A 16,310-nucleotide genomic window follows, 5' to 3' on the forward strand; every position below is an offset into this window, starting at 1 on the left:
TAACTCCTATTTTCTTTCCTGATTTGCTCCTCACATTCATGTCAAGCTTTAAAAAGACAGATGTTGGTCCTCAAACCACACAGGGAGGCTTAACCTGGATTTCTGTGTCTACAATAATAGAGAGGAAAAAATAAAGAAGGACAAGGAACAACATGCTAAACACAAGGTCCTGCTTTTGGCTGCAGCACTTGGGGCTCCCCTCAAAACAGGACCTGCACAGGGTGATGCTAGGCCTGAACAGGATGGTGCCACCTGAGCCATGTTTTGGGTGCAGCAGAGAAGGACACTGGGGCACAAGCCTGCCCCAACCCATAGCCACCACTGGGGCCTTTTCCCATCTGCAAGCTTGAGGGTCACTGAAGATGCAACAGCCCTGTCTGCCACAGAGTGGGCGAGTCATCCGTTCCCTGCCCTCACTAGGGATCTCATGACTGCCACTGTATTCAATGCTGGCTGACCTTCTCAGTCTTGACACTAACAAGGATTGATGCGGCTTGGGGTCCATGACCCCATTGAGGTATCTTTATCACAGCCCTAAGATGTCTCTGGACATCTCATATAGGATGATCACTTTTCTTGTTGACAGAAGGGAGGAGCCACATGTAGTGTTCTTCTTGAGTTTTCAGACCACTGCACATGATCCATGGTCTCCACTCTGGGAGTTGACAGCTGACTTACACAACCCCTTCAGACAGGGCCCATTCCCTGCCAACTCCAGACACTCTTTTTCACTCATAATTTCCTTTTTATGCCAACCTGTCCCACACCTCTCATGGAGGACTTCCTCCAGAAGCTCCACTTCTCTTTCAACTTCTCTCCCCCAGTACTTGTCCTACAAACCCAACCTCACTGTGCCGCCAGCTCCTCTCTTCCTCTTCCCCATCCCTTGTTGACCCCATAGTCTGGGACACTTCCAGTCCTGCTCATGCCACCCACATTGCTCCCATATTAGTTTGCCTCAGGCATCCCTCAGCCTTTCCCTACATTCTCCAATATCCAATAGCCCCAAAACACCAACAGGGACTAAACCTATAATTCAATGTCTCATTACCAGTGGTTCTCTTAGAATATCCCACTCACCGTACAACACTCCCATTCTTTCTACACTTAAACCTAATGGCTCCTATCATTTAGTTCAATATCTCAGAGTTATCAATAATGTGGTTACACCTGCTCACCCAGTGCTGCCTAATCCTTACACCATGCTCTCATATACCCACCACCACCACCACTTACTTTACTGTCCCGGAGCATAAAAATATCTTCTGCACTATTCTAGACTCTGATTTCCAGGATCTTTTTGCCTTCATGTAGACCAACCCAGACACTCTCTGATCTCAACAACGCACATGGATGGTCCTTCTTCAAGGATTCAGGGATAATCCTCATTTATTTATTTGGGCCTTTGCTGCTGAACTTGAGACTCTTAAGCTCAAACCTAGCACACTTCCTCACTACATAAATAACCTTCTCCTCTGCTCTCCCTCTCACACCCTAGCCATATAGCATACAGCTACCTTCAACTTTCTCTGAGGGCACAGATATAGGGTCTCTCCTGCCAAAGCTCAGATAGCTTCTCCAAGAGTCAAATATTTAGGACTTACTTTCTCTCCCACTATTCACTCAATCACTGCCAATCACAAGGCCCCTTCAATTACCTACCACACAACAAGAAGTACTATCTTTCCTTGGTCTAGCCAACTTCTTTCACCTTTGGGTTCCTAACTTTGCTTCCATAGCTCAGCTTCTCTATAAGATGTCCAAGGCCTCCTTGTCAGAACCCCTTGACCCTACTATTCCTATACATTCCTCCTTTCACAAGCTACAACAGGCCCTCTTAAAAGCTCCAGCTTTTACTCTCCTTAACCCAACTTAGCCTTTTACCCTACCCACTTCCTCTCATGGCCATAATATAGTGTGAGTCTTAGGACACAAAAAGGGACCATCCTTTGAGGCAGTAGCAGACCTTTCCAAATAGCTAGACAATACAGTTCATTATGGGCTCTGTGATTCTGAGCGCTTGTGGCAACAGCCACACTAACACAGGAGGCTAAAACATTTACTCCAGGATAATCAATAACAATTCAGTCCCCTCATCATGTTAGTGAGCTCATCACACACAGAACACTTCCTGCCTTAATGACTCCTTCTCACATATATCAGGTTCATCTGATGTTCACAGGTGACCTTTCCATTACTATTTCTACAAGGGGTTCCATCAACCCAGCCTCCCTACCTCTCACCTCTGATGAGGCCCCCAAAAGAGCTGAAAGATGACCCCAACTCCCTTCCCTCAACTTGGCAGGATTCCCATTCCCATGGCTTCTGACACATGGTTCATAGATGGTAGCACATCAAACACTCCAACAAGGGGGTTTAATAGAAGCAAGTCCACTGCATCTGGGGACATCTTCACAAAAGGCAGAACTTGTCGCACTCACATGGGTTCTCACATTAGCCAAAGAAAAAAATCATAAATATCTATACTGAGATTTACATTTAGCATCCTACACTCTCTTGCCATATCTGGCAAGAAAGAGGTCTGATTAGCATTCAGGGGACTCCTATTGCCAATGCATCCCTCATCCTTAAGCTTTTAGAGGTAGCACAACTCCCAAACAGGTAGCAGCTATTCACTATAGAGGACATCAGCATCACCAGACCATATTTCTTATGGCAATGCTAACACACAAGTTATATTAGCTACACATTGACCATATCCCTCTCATCTTCTTCCCTTTATCCCAGACATTTTACTTCTATCCTGATACTCATCAAAACAACTCCAACAACTCTATGAGCCAAACTATAGCCCAAACACCCAGAGATGGATTTTCCAGGGTTCGAAACTTCTTCCAGATCTACAGGCCTTAACCATCGTCACCAACATACACAACTGTTTTCATGTAGGTACTCAGATTCTATATAAACTGATTCCAATCACCACCCACCCCTCTCTAAAGACCATTATTCTTCAAGTCACCCAAGGTTGTCATCCTGTGCCAAAACTTCCCCACATGAACATTTGCCTCCTTCTTCTTTCCCCACCCACCAACTTCAAGGACACACTCCAGGTGAAGACTGGCAGGTAGATTTCACACACATGCATCATCATAAGACCTATAAATATCTCCTTACTTTTGTGTGTACTTTCTTAGGATGGATAGCGGCATTTACCTCCACTAGAGAAATCAAATAGTGTCTAAGCTTCTCATACAAGGCATTATTCCCAGATTTGGACTGTCCCAGACCATTCAGTCAGATAATGATCTAGTATTTATCTCCCAAGTCACTCAACACATGGCCTCAAAGCTTAGTGTTACTTGGCATTTACACACACCGTAGAACCTAGAGTCCTCAGGTAAAGTGGAAGAGACAAATGGGCTTTTAAAAGCCTGTCTCACCAAACTTATCCTGGAGCTACACCTGCCTTGGACTCAGCTCCTTCCCTTAGCCCTAACTTGACTCAGGGCACTTCCCAGGGCACCCACTTTCCTTGTCCTTTTGAATTTAGTTACGGCAGACCTTTACTACTTCATATTTCCTCATCTCTGATAATGTTCCTCCTATTGCAGATAATATCCCAGTTTTTCTTTTGTACACATTCCAGTCCTTAAAGACACAGCCATTCTCTCTGCCTTTGGAGCCAGGGGAATAGGCTCCTCTACCCTTCTATGCCAACAACTATTTTTTGAATTCTACAAACAGAGAACATAACAACATCTGTTAAATTACTGCAAAATCAGATAGTCTCCAAAACCACCACGCTCCAATGTTCTTACAGCCAAGATCAAGAATTAAGCATAGATGTATAGCCTTGATATTTCTTGATATACACTGTACCTATGAATACCAGGCAGTCAAATAACAACCTCAGAAGTTAAAAATTTTAGCAGATATACTAAAAGTAAAATTATCTGCACTCATAGATGACAATAATGTATACACAGAAGATCCTACAGTTTTAAAAGAAAAAAATGATAGAAAAGTCAATTTTATAAGGCAGAAGGATTGCAGGCCAATTACAAAAACTGACTGTATTTCTACATATGAGCAAACAACTTAAAATGGAAGAAAAACAATTTTTTTAATCTTTTTATTTATTTCTTTGGTACAAGGTCTTATTACACAACTGAGCTTATAGTGATGCTCCTGTCTCAGCCTCCCCAGTGCTGGGGTTACAGTCGTGCACCACCATGCCCGGTTTCAGGGCCAGCACGGCATGCAGTACCACAGACTGAACCTGGGTCTTTGCACTTCCCAGGCAGGCACTTAGGCTCCTGAGCCATCTCCTCTGCCAGAAAACAATTTATAATAGCATCAAAAATACAAAATATTTAAGGATAAATTTAATAAAATAAGTCCGAGACTTGTATTCAGACAATTATTGGAATTATAGATTGACAGGAAAGCCCACACTAGTGAGGTATCCGTTCTCCCCACGCTGACCTGTATTTAGATGCACATAGGAAGCAAAATTCAACAAGCTCTTTGCAAAAATAAAGAAAATAATTTGTAAAACTTTGGTATAAAAATTTTCATCTGGGGGCTGGGGAGATAGCTCAGTGGTCTAAGTTCCTACCTGGCAAGCACAAGGACCCGGGTTCAATCTCCAGCACACATGCTGTGCCGGCCACCAAGTTTGGGCGTGATGGGCACACCTGCAGTCCCAGCTCTGGGGAGGCTGAGACAGGAGCATCACTATGAGTGTAAGCTGCATAGTGAGATCCTGCACCAAAAAATGAAATAAAATAATAATAAAATAAAGAATGAATGATAACAAAGCATTGAAGAAAATATGGAGTAATGAGTGCTCAAATGCTGATGGAATGATAAAAGCATATAGTCAGTTTCTGAAGCAGTTGGGTGACTTTTTTAAATAAAATTAACATAAGATCCAACATGTTTTCTCCTCAGCATTAGGACAAAAAATAAAAATATATGTTGACTTAAGATTTGTGTGAAAATGTTGATAGAAGTTATATATATATATATATATATATATATATATATATATATCACCAGAAACTGAGAGAAGAAAAATCAAACTGAATTAAATGCAATCAATGGAATATCTTCCAAAATAATAAAGCAAGCCACCTACATACACAACATGACAAATCTCAAAAGCAGTGTGCTGAGTGAAAGAAATTCACATATGCTGTATCTGACGCCACTTTTATGCTTGGAAAAAAGAAAGCTGACAATGATGGGAACCACAGCAAAGGTTGTCTAACTTGGGAACGAAATAGCTGGTCACACAACTATACAGAAGAACTTTCTGGAGGGATGGACACGTTCCATATTTGCCATGTGGGCATATCCATTTATCAAAACTCACTGAATTGTACACTTGAGAACATTCTATGATAAATAACTTATATAAATGCTACTTTTAAACAATAGAGATCTGAATAAAAACTCACTTGGCCTTAGTTTGAAAAATTTTGTCTATGATTTATTCTAGTGATTAATTTCTCATCTTTAAAAGCAATACAAAGGCTGGCCAAATAGCTCAGCAGATTAAAGTGCCTGCAAGCAGGCACAGGGGCTGAGGGTTCGATCCCCGGGCCTGCCCTGCCAGCCCCGCCCCGGGGGTGCGCTGAGATGGTAATTGAGACTGGGCGTGGTGGCATGTGCCTGTAATCCCAGCTCTTGGGAAGCTGTAAACAGGTGGATTACTATGAGTCTGATCTAGTAGTGAGACCCTGAACACCCTGTAAACCCTTCCTTAAAATACAAAAAAATAATAGCTAAATAAAAGCAATGCAAAAGTTCATTATAGCTTCACCTATGCTATAGCATTACAAATTTCTAAGAACTAAAACTAGTTTGCTGAGTAATTATTTTTAAAGAATTCTATAATTAATCATAAGAATAATTGCTTTCCTCCTAAGATCTACAATGCTTAGATATAAAATCACAGTAATGAGAAACATGTTCATATGTAAATAATACACTGGGGCTTTACAAATGCATCTTAACCATATAAGACATTAGCAGGTAAAAGTCAAATGTGCCCCTCCTTCCCAACCTGAGGAGATAAACACATTCATTAGCTGTTTGTTGTAAGACGTGAGGACAGACCACCAAATTCTCAGTGAAATCAGACCCACTACAACTGTGATGGTACTGGCTACAGTGAAAGTTCTTCATTCTCCCAGCTACCAGGGAAAATATTCACAGAGAGCTGCAAGTGTTACAAAGCTAAAAGTTGGAATCAAATGAATTAAAGAATGAAAACAACCCAAGTAATTTGCCATAATTTATTGTTGCAGAAATAACAGAGGTAGCTTAATGAAGAGGCATTTTTCAAATCATTCTATTCATCATTCAAAATCATCATCTTAAAGTTAAAAAAAGGACACTTGTTAGAGGTAAGTAGAGCACACTGACATGGTTTCCAAGAAGCAGTACTTCATGTTCTTCAGATCCCTCTGTGGCAGCAGCATCCTACTATGAGGACATCATTTGGACACAAGGACAACGCTCACCAGTACATCTCAGTGAGGGCAGCCTTGGCCACCTGCATAATCATTTGGTAAAGAACGAAGAGATCCACCTAGTATTTACAAGATGGCTTCCAGACCTGAACCACTCCTGAACACAGGACCAGCGAAGAGTGACTTTTAAGAAACACATTAGAAAATGTTAACAATTCACATTCCTTTGGAATTATCTAGTAAAATCTTTCTCAGGATCAAGTAAAAATATAACTGTCTTCCTATGTACTCTTCCTTGTTTTCAGCCTAGCAAGGCAATCTGTCAGCACAAGAACTGGCCCTACACCAAGTCCAAAAGGAAGAACTCAAGAGTGTCGGACAGCACGTGGTTTCAGTGTGTGACTTCCACATGAAAGTTGTCGAACTGCGCGAATTCGAAGGAGCGAGTTCCAATTGCAGCCCAGCCGTTCCTCGGGAATTTCACATGGATGTTATGCCACAGAACCTTGCCATTCAACTTGCCAGAGGCCAAATTACCCTAGAGGAGAGAGAAAGACATCTCTTGAAAACACATAAAAATGATCCTCTGAAATCCATTTCTTAACAATGCATGGTATACAAGCGGTAATAAAATAAATGTTTTTCTCACTCAAGACTTATTGCTTGAAACAAAATCCTGTGAGTTTAAGCAAAAGTTTGAAATAGAAGAAAATTTTTCTGGGAGATCTAGTAGGAGCCACTTGTTTAAATAGGTCTGAGTGTAAAGAACACTCCAATATTTCCTTCTGCTCCAGCAAAATGTATAACTGATAAAAACACAATCTGTTTTCTAACATTATTATACAGTTTTAGACAAAAGCTCACTGAAATTTTAAAAAGAAAAACATTGGCTATTTTTAGTTGCATATACAGGCATCATGGCTAATAATCCACTCTTCAGATATGACTATTTTAAAGCCAAACACTGGACCCTTGTTCACTACTTAAGATCTGCAATAACAACTCCTTGAGTAGCCAAAAGAGAAGTGACGAGCCTTAGTTTACTTTTTCTGTCGCCATTTATACCAGGTCATATGGAACTCCTAGCCTTCAATTACAGACATCATAACTGTCAGATATAATGATGACGGAGCAGGGGAGGGAGGTGTGGGAAAGGGGGAGCATCCAGAGGAGTGGCTAACTGGTCGCTGGCAAAGGAGGAACAAAGCACATCTTCCACAAAAGGCCACCATTCTCCTTAACTGAGTCCCTGGCACAGTGAGTGGCACATCATGACCGCAGCACACCAAGAGCGTACTCTACAGCACACCAACTCCAGCTAAGCACTGAACACTCTTTATTTTTAAAAGGTTAATAGCTAGAGAGTCAAAGTACTAAGGCATACCAAACCAAACCAAAACACACTGTCTTAAAATGATAATGCAATGGACCTTAATTTGGTTCTTCTATTTTACGAGCAGAGATACTTGAGTTTTACCGAGATGACAGCTCAACAGTCACAGATGCATATACCAGCGGAGCTGAGACTTCAATCTAAGTTTCCTAATTTCAAATACAGAATCATGTTACCATCACTATGTGCCTGCACACCTGTCTTGGGCTCTGCACATGCTTCCTGCACATCCTCTGCACTGACAGAAGAGGAACCACTCACAATGAATCCTGGGACCGACACACACAAGGTGCGGAAAGCACACGGCCTGCCTGACAGTGTCTTCCCCTGCCACTGCGCTCTCTGCCCCCGGCCGCAGCCCCCAGCCTCCTCACTTCTCCCTACATGAGTCCGGCCCTGCTCACTTCTGCATGAGCTGAGAGGTCTGCTCGGGTTGTTCTTCCCCTTGTCGGGTCCAACTCAGATCCCCTCCCCTCACTTCCTTAATGAAATGGAAAACACAAAACATAAAAATAATTTTTAAAATTTAAAAAATAAAATATTTGACAATAGCAATACAATATGGTAGTACCTGTTAAAATTTAAAATGCAATTCCACTTCTATATCTACCTAAAAAGCAGTATCACATGTGCCCCCCAAGAAGCAAGTCAGGATCCCCCATAAAGGGAACAATTGGGAACATCAGCTGGAGGACTGTTAACCACAATATCTCCCAATCAGATCTGCAAAACATACTGTCAATGCTTGAAAAAATCTGGGTATTGTTATTCTGGGCCCTTGTGTAGGAAGAGCAAACAGACTTAAAAGTCACTTGAATTTCGTGTTAATTTCTATCACAATCCTAACAAGATTACAAGAGGACACTCTGGGAAAGAGCAGAAAATTGCAGAAGTTCTCCATGTAGTGCCCTTCAGTTGGTAACCCAGAATCCACCAGAGACATGGACGGCCACTGTGAGACTGCCCTTACATGATTATTCTGGAATCTTCTCTAACAGCATTAGTCAGGGAAACCAACTGCTAAAACCCTGTGCTTCCAGGTGTACCATCGGATGAGCAACACTTACCTTAATTGTTAATGTAAGTGTGTACCATTGTTTTGCTTTTACTTCAACATATCCTGAAGAATATACGATCCATCCAGCTGCAACACAGAAAGATTGTCCCAATGGATACTTGTTTAAATCTACATCACAGAATTGTATCAGTAGGGCTGGTGAGATGGCTCAGTGGTCTAAAGCACCTACTTAGAACAAGCTTAGCAAAGCACAGGGACCATGGTTCAAACCCCAGCACCACATGCCAGCCAGCCTCGCCCCCTGGTGGGCTGAGCTGGCCACACACACACACACACACACACACATAAATAAATAAATTAATTTTAAAAAAAGAATTGTATTAGTAGCAAGTCTTATTGGCATTTGATATAATAAAGTCAGCCTTAATAAAGAACTACCCCTTCATTTTCAACTCTAAAACTGATTTAAAACAAAACATCTCCATTCCATCATACATTCCCTAAGCATTTACGTAGCATCTATTGAGCTCCCATTCTGAGCCATGAACTATATGAGTTCACAACAGAACTAGTGAGTGAGATAAAGCTAAAAACTAGCCATAATAAAATGAGTTGGTGCCTGTACTTCAGAGCACACTTAATACTTGCATGGACTGGACACAAACAGTAAGAAAGAGTAGTTCAAGATTTCTGTACGATTTCCAGCTGGCAGAATAATTACTAACACGGTAATAGTGTTAAATTGGAATTAGACAGAGAAAATAAAGGCTAAATTTTTAGATCTGCCATATTTAAATACCTGAACAAGAGCCAGGAAGAGATGTCAAGCTAGCAAATTGAGACACAGAGCAGTGGGGTTTAAATCCTACTTCTAATTCCCGCCACTAACTAGTTTTTAAGACTGGATAAATCAATTAACCTGTCTGGCTCTTTGTTTTGTTTTGGAAAATTAAAGAGATGCATTCTGGATGGGTCATGCTACAATTACACAATTCCTGCTCTGATATGCATAGTCATTGGATACAGTGGTACCTGGGTTCATGAACTTAATTTGTTCTACAATTTGGGAACAGACAGCCACATTGTATTTGTGTGGGAAACATGGCCCAGTCCTGTCTGTCACCAGACGCAGAGTTTACAAACAAAAGCAAAATTTGGCTACATGCTCCTGTTTGAGAGCCAGTTTGCAAACAAAGCATCTGTGAACCATGGTGCCACTATCTTTTATTTTAGAGCCAAGGCATAACAGAGAACCATACAAAGGGGAAAGTTTTTAAATTAATGCAGGGTGAAGTAAAAAGACATCAAGAAGAGCTATCTCCAATGAAGACTAGTTTCAACAAAGTGTTGGGCACTAAACCCAGTTAAATTTCAATACACTCTAAGTGCTATACAGTAAGTGCTGTTCTACCAGGACAGACGCTATCAAGGTGACAGAGAAGAGTCCAATGCTTTCCATGTATTAAGTAAATTAAAAAGAAGGCTTTCTCCATTTTAGGCCTATAAGTCCCTTCCCCATATTCCCACAAGCACAGTAGCAATTCCCTTACAGCCTTGCTTCTATTGTCAGTGTTTGCTCAGCACTTGCTCATCAGCTCGCTCAAATCCCATGAACACCCAACAACACCTGAATACTTCGCATGGCCACATTTCATTCACTGAGCTGCCCATCTCCAAAAACATAAAATCAGTATGATTTTGAGTTGTTTAGTATTTTCTTGCATGCGTTAAATCTCTTCCCAAGTAGATGTATAAGCACCTGGGCGTGGAACTCATTTGTGGCTTCCACCAGTAATAAACAGGTGCTCAGAGTAACACCTCCAAGTAAGTCCTGTGTCATTAAAAAAAAAAAAAAAAAAAAAGGCACTTACCTAGGTCACCTGTAACTCTGTACAATCCATTAGTAAAAATCCAGAAGAAAACGCCTTGTGCAATTCTAACCAAAAGACCACCTTTATTTACTCTTCCTGCGATGAATACACCTCCCTTCTCAGGCGTCTCTATGTAAACATCACAGCTTATAGTCAAATTGGTCCTGCAGAATACAATGGTTCATTAGTACTCTTAAATTATACTCTACAAATATGCCACATGAGAGCAAATGCTTCCAGACCTCTGAGGTGGGAAAGCTATTCGTGAGACTTAAGCTCATAGCATAAACTATTCAAAATTCAAAAATTCGAATTGATGAGGCAGGATTCAAAATTTTTCACTGATGAGATGGTTTGAAGTTTTATATTACTTAACTCACTTTGTTTCTTCTTTTAATAAGTTATAAGACAAAAATGTTTATAAGGTCCTTAAGAGCATATTTCCTGTGGCCAGGGAGATGGCTCAGTGGAATAAGCGCTTCCCTGGCAAGTGCAAGGGCCTGAGTTCAATCCCTGGTTAAAAAAAGAGGATATTTCCTGTCTCTTTACAATAAAAAAAATCTTATCACAATCTCAGTCTCCCCAACCCCCAGTTATACTTCCCTCTCACTATGTACATTTTTTCCTGCTCCCACAAATATTCCTTCAAACACCCTCAACACCAGTCCTTTGTTCCAGCTATAAAAATAATTTCAACAAAGTCCAATCTCCTGTCTGTTGTTCATCTGCTGTTTCTCTTTCCTCTTTTTCTTCCTACTGACTTACCCCTTCCCTTTGCTCTTCCTTCTTCCTTCCCTCCTTCTGCTCTATCCCAGTCTGCCTGATAGTAGTAGTCCAGTCTATACAGAGCACTGATGAAGTAGTGAAATTCATTTAAAATGTTTTAATGTACGTGATGCACATGACTGATGTACAGTTGGATCTGCTGCTGCTGATATAATTGGCAGGGATTCTCTCCTTGCAACACAGCTTCCAGGTCTGAGCCAACTAAACTGAAGAGGTCAATAAGTACCAAAACAAAGCCAACATCTCATCACTGAAAAGCACTCACTAAGTAAAGACATCTCCATACTAGCAATGAAGTCTTTTAACTCTGACTGATTCTCAACCCTCAGCACAAAATAAAAGAAACACCAGAAAACTAGATAACGAAACCCTCCAAAAACCCCAGCTCCTCCAAAGCAGACACAATAGGAACTGATGGCAAGTAAATACAAAAACAAATGGATGAATTACATAAATTGATTTTGGATAAGAGGCAAAGTAGATCAATAAAGTGTTCTAGAAGCTCAAAGATAATATAATTAAACAGATAATGGCTTTAGTAAACAAAATGAGCAGCGACCTTACAGAAGACATAAATAAAAAGGTAGTTGAGCCAAGCAAAATGATTCAAAACATAAACAACCAATTTAGCAAAGAACTAGAGTCTGTGAAAAGGTACCAAACAGAAATTCAAGACATAAAAATTTCTACATACAGTACAGGCAGCAAAAGTGATCAATGTGAGGAGATAACAGCAGAACAATAAGATAGAACTGATACAGGTGGCCACAGACCAGAGAAGCCTCAAAACAAGTGATGGCGGTGGAGGGACCCAATGGCTGCTAGCTGACTCTAAAAAGTCTAACATAAGATCAACTGGAAGAAAAGTTTGCATGGCATGGCATGTTTAAAAAGTTTGCTCACAGAAGCAATAAAAAATTTCCAAGTATGGGGAAAGCATTCAACACACAGATAAGCAAGGTATATAGACTCCCAAAAGGTACAATCAGAAAAGAACTTCTCCATGAAACATCACAGTGAAAATCTCAGATGTTCAATACAAGTACAAAGTCTAACACTGTTACAGAAAAGCAACAAATCACTTATAAAGAAAGGTAAACCATTAGAGCAGACTTTTCAACACAGATCTTGAGGTCATGAAAGCCTGAAGTGTTTCACACAGACTAAAAAGAATCTTTCAACCCAGACTAATATATTTCACAAAACTAACTTTCAAATTTGGTGAAGAAATGAGGATTTTTCCATGCCAAAGAGTGCCTTAAGAAATCCATGATTGGGGCTGGGGAGATGGTTCAGTGGAATAAGCACTTCTCTGGCAAGTGCAAGGGCCTGAGTTCAATGCCCAGTTCTGCCAAAAAAAAAAAAAAAAAAAAAAAAAAAAAAAAAAAGAAATCCATGAGTATTAAACCAGCACACCAAAAAAACTTTCAAGAATATCCTAGATAATGAAGTCAACAACAACAAAACATATAATGGAATGAAAACATAAATCAGGGTTATCAGTTAAGCAAAAGGGAAAAACAAAAGTCAGCAAAATTTAAAACACTAAATTTTAAATGAAATAGGTCAACACTTATTAGTAATAACTGTCAATATAAATCAATTTGAAAAAGACATTCATAAACTAAAAACCAAAGGATGGAAACCAATAATTCCAAGCAACAGGCGTCCAAAAGAAAGCAGGAATCACTATCCTATTTTCAAACAAAATGGACATCAAACCAAAAGTAATCAGAAGAGGAAAACGTCACTATGTCATCAGAGCTAGGCTGTTCTACAGGAAGATCAAATACTAAGGAACCCCAGCCCAGCCCCTCTGTACTCTCTAGCATCAGGGGGAGCTTTTCTCTCTCTATTATCATAGCAAGAAGCCACTAAGGGTTAGCATGATTATGCAAATCCCTACCTGCTTTTTGGCTCATCAGAAGTTTGAAGGTGCAACAGATAGTGTCAATACCATAAACTTTGTCTATTTATATCTGGAACAACAAAAAATGAAACTTTTCCCTATTTCCATAATAAGTGATTCTTGAGTCAGAACTTGCCAAGCAATTTTATAAATAATGGATGAAACAGAATAAAAACATGGTTTGTTTTCCCAACACCACAATCTCTCAGTTATGCTGAGAGAACAAGAACTGGCCAATAGATCAAGAAAATCTGATCAAAGGGATGAGGCGTTCAATTGCATGGAAGGAAAGATAAATCTGTGATTGTCTTCACATGGCAAGCAAAGCTTACTAACATGAGAAAAAGTCTCAGGTAGCTTCAGGATTGTCAAACTACTGTTTTGGTACTCAACACAAGTTAAATACATTAGTCCCTCATTATTTCTGTTTGACTTTCATGAACTCACTGTTTCCAGGGTTTTCAAAAAATATTAATCTGACTTTCTCTGAAGACTGCCAGAGACCTGGTAGGCTAGTCCCCGCCCCTCACCAGAGTTTGCTGATTCCAGCCACTCACTCTACCCCCACCCCTCCTGCCCTGAAGACTGTCAGAGAGACTCAGCAGCCCTAGCCCTGGTCCCCACCCAGACTTCTTGCCAGAATTTGCTGAGTCGGTTACCCCTCCTTGCCCTGAAGACCAAGAGGGAGTCCTGATTGCCACAGTGACCCGCAGGAGCTTTGCTGAGCACCACCCTGTGCCAATCCATGATTGAGAGCCTTGCACAACTTCGCCTGCACTCCCCCTCATTGGATCCTTCTCCAAATATGCTTGCCTCCCTCTCCTTAATGAGACAGAAACCACACTGAACCCCACACAGCAGGAGGTTTGGCAACCCCCCCTGCGCTCCCATTATCTGGAGAGCCTTGCTCACCTGCACTTTGCCCATCTACCATCACTGTAAAAACTGAGAAAAAGAGGGAACAAAAGTCAATCTCAGGGGCTGGTGAGATGGCTCAGTGGTCTAAAGCACCTACTTAGAACAAGCTTAGCAAAGCACAGGGACTGCGGTTCAATCCCCCAGCACCACATGCCAGCCAGTCCCGCCCCCTGGTGGGCTGAGCTGGCCACACACACACACACACACACACACACACAAATAAATAAAATTTAAAAAAAAAAAGTCAATCTCAGACCCCTAGCCCACCCAAAACAAATTCAAGGGACAAGTTCATAAAAGAACTTGAGGGCCGGGGAGATAGCTCAGTAGAATAAGCACTTGCCTAGCAAGCACAAGGGCCTGAGTTCAATCCCTATTTCCACCACAAAAAAATAAAAGAAAATAAAAAAATAAAAGAACTTGGATGTCACATACCTGAAATTTCTAAGGTGATAGCAACTGAAGTAAAGAAACAACTCCATCAGGCTATGGAGGAAATCAGATCAGAAACAGTCTCTCAGGTTAAAAAAAGAAAGAAAGAAAAATAACAATTATGAAAGAATTGCTCAATATATCTAAGGAAGTCACAGATTAAAAAAATAAATAGAAGGAAATATAAAATAATGGAAACATTGAATGAACAATATAGGAAAGCACTAAAATGCATGAAACAGACTCAAACTTATATCCAAGACATTAAGAATTCCGCAGAAAGATGGCAAAACCACTTGAATGAAACAGAAGATAGAATTTCAGACCTTGAAGATAGCACTGTAGTTAGTGAACACAAAAGGAAACATCTCTTAAAAATAATGGGAAACCAGGAAATAACACTACAACAGCTGCACGATGATGCAAAAAAAAAAAAAGATATATGACTAACAGGTATCAATAAAACAGCTGGAGATCACAAAAGACATAAAAAGAGTATTTGCAAAAATAGTAGCAGAAAATTTCCTGAGCATGGGAAAAGAATCAGATATACAGATAACTGAAACACGTAGAACTCCAGGTAGCCATAATCAAAATATATCATCACCCAGACACATAATACTCAAGATCCCAGAAACTGAGCTAAAGAACAAAGTATTAAAAGCTGTTAAAGAGAAAAAAAACAGATCACCTATAATGGAAAGCCCAACACAATCATGGCATATTTCTCAACACAGACGATCAAATTCAGAAGAGCTTGGAGTAAGATATTTGAGGACCTAAAAGAAAACAACTTTCAACCCAGACTGATATGTCCTGCAAAACTATCTACCAGATTTAATGGAGCAATTAGATACTTCCACGAGAAAGAACAACTGAAGAAATGCATAGCAACCAAAGCAACTCTACAAAGAGTACTAACAGGTAATTTAGAAAGTGACAAAGATGACCACAACTTCAACAACAACAGAAGAGAATAACAAAGTAGAGCAAGCAATTAAGCAAAAGAAAAAGTAGGGCTCCTACAGTAGGAAAAAAGCATGACAAAGTTAAGCCAATATATATCAGTTATAACTATCAACATAAATGGCCTCAATTCACTAATCAAAAAAAGCAGACTGGCAGAGGGGATAAAGAAACAAAATCCAACCATGTGCTGCATAAAAAATATTTAGTTCAAAAAAATTAATACACTGAATGTCAAAGGATAGAAAACAATACTCCATGCAACAGGAACCCAGAATAAAGCAGGGGTAGCTATTCTTGTTGCTGACAATGCCAACTTCAAACCAAATGCAATTAAAAGAGACAAAGAAGGTCATTATATACTTGTTAGGGGGAAACTACAAGAGGAAGAGATAACAATTATAAATATATATGTACCCAATATGGGACCACCCAACTATATAAGACAAATTTTAACAGGTATGAAAACTCTAATGAGCAATAACATAATTGTATTTGCAGACATTAACACCCCATTGACACAAAAACATAGATCTACAGATCTAGAAAAAAAATTCCTAAAATTCATCTGGAA

General features: G+C 40.2%; 1 protein-coding gene across 1 annotated transcript in view; it reads right to left on the reverse strand.

Moving 5' to 3' along the window:
* Positions 1-6,252: 6,252 nt before the first annotated feature.
* Positions 6,253-16,310, reverse strand: part of Galc (galactosylceramidase) — a 54,879-nt gene continuing 44,821 nt past the window's right edge. Inside the window, exons 15-17 of the mRNA XM_004642778.3 lie at positions 10,726-10,889; positions 8,904-8,980; positions 6,253-6,981 (exon numbers count right to left, since the gene is read on the reverse strand). Coding sequence (XP_004642835.1) covers positions 6,835-6,981; positions 8,904-8,980; positions 10,726-10,889 — 388 coding nt within the window. The 3' untranslated portion in view covers positions 6,253-6,834. The remainder of the gene's footprint in view (positions 6,982-8,903; positions 8,981-10,725; positions 10,890-16,310) is intronic.

This window comes from Octodon degus, unplaced genomic scaffold (genome assembly GCF_000260255.1).
Source record: "Octodon degus isolate 3935 unplaced genomic scaffold, OctDeg1.0 scaffold00161, whole genome shotgun sequence".
Taxonomy (NCBI): Eukaryota; Metazoa; Chordata; class Mammalia; order Rodentia; family Octodontidae; genus Octodon; species Octodon degus.